This window comes from Pygoscelis adeliae, unplaced genomic scaffold (assembly GCF_000699105.1).
Source record: "Pygoscelis adeliae isolate BGI_AS28 unplaced genomic scaffold, ASM69910v1 Scaffold1556, whole genome shotgun sequence".
Classification (NCBI taxonomy): Eukaryota; Metazoa; Chordata; class Aves; order Sphenisciformes; family Spheniscidae; genus Pygoscelis; species Pygoscelis adeliae.
The window spans coordinates 1972-3177 of NW_008824974.1; the positions used below are offsets into that span (position 1 = coordinate 1972).

General features: G+C 64.8%; 1 protein-coding gene across 1 annotated transcript in view; it reads right to left on the reverse strand.

Annotated features, from left to right (window-relative positions):
• LOC103918326 (coiled-coil domain-containing protein 102A-like) overlaps positions 1 to 933 on the reverse strand; it is a gene marked incomplete at both ends in the record, with an annotated part of 2901 nt that extends 1968 nt beyond the window's left edge. Inside the window, 3 exons of the mRNA XM_009325627.1 lie at positions 119 to 235; positions 489 to 597; positions 713 to 933. Of these exons, the coding sequence (XP_009323902.1) occupies positions 119 to 235; positions 489 to 597; positions 713 to 933 (447 nt within the window). The remainder of the gene's footprint in view (positions 1 to 118; positions 236 to 488; positions 598 to 712) is intronic.
• Positions 934 to 1206: the final 273 nt, after the last annotated feature.

Sequence of the window (1206 nt, forward strand, 5' to 3'; positions counted from 1 at the left end):
CCGCCCCCTTCCCCCCCCTGCAGCCGCTCCATCTGGGACAGGGACATGGGGTGGCCGGGGGGCAGCGGGGACCCCCCTCACCACTCCCTTCGCCTCCCGCATTGGGGTTCGGCCTTACCTCCGCGCGCAGCTCGGCCAGCTTCTTGTCCATGCTGGAGCGAGCACCCAGCTCGTCTTCCAGGTCCTCAGAGATGCGCCCCAGCTCGTCCTGGTGGATCTCCTTCAGAATGTTGAGCTGTGGGGGGGACACAGCACCCAAGGTGGGCAGCGAGCACCCACCTTGCGCCACCCAAGCCCTGTCTGCACCCATCCACCCAACTTCTGCGGACGGACCAACTGGCTCAATAGTACTAATTAGGACCCTTAATGAGCACCCTGGAGTTGGGGAGGTGGCTGTGGGTCACCATGTCCAACCATCAGGGCACGCCACCCCCCAGGGCACAGGCCACCCCCCCGGGGCACCCCTGATCCCCAGGCACCTCGCTCACCTGCTTCATCACCTCCTGCTTGCTCTTGTTGAGCTCCTCGTACTTGATCTTCCACTGGCTGAGCTCGCCCTCCAGCTTCTCGATGCTCTTGCTGAGCGCCAGCTTGTCCCTGGGGAGAGGCAACGCTGGTGACAGCCGGCAGGACCCCATGGGACATCCCCTCCCAGTGGGGACCGGGCTGGGCTCGGCTGGCACCCCACGAGGATGACGCCTTGAGCACTCACTCCCGCTCCTTGAGCAGCACTTTTTGGGACTCATCCAGCCTCAGCTTCAGGGCGGTGACTTTGGTGGCATCCTCCTCCATGACGCTGACATCCTCCCAGAGCAGGCGGCTCCGTTCCTGGCGGGTGAAGGAGGCCCGGGGGCCCCGCTGCTCCCAGCTCTCATCCTGCTTGCTCGTCAAGATGTTTTCCATCAGCTCCAGCTCCTGTGGCGCCGTGGGTGGCCCAGCACAGGGGACAGGGAGTCACCCATGGGTGAGGGGGCAGCCCTGGCTTCCCACCCCCTACAGCACCCAGCCTTCACCCCGTAACCAAGAGCATCCCTCCAGCCGAACCCAGCAGCATCCCTCCCTCCAGTCCCCAGGGAACCCCCGAGACTGATGGAGAGGGACCCGTCCCCCGAGGGGAGCTCCTATATACCACCAAGCTCTGCCGCCGGCTCCCCGCCTCGCTGGAAATTTGGGATGAGGCAATACCGATTCATTACACCGACCTCG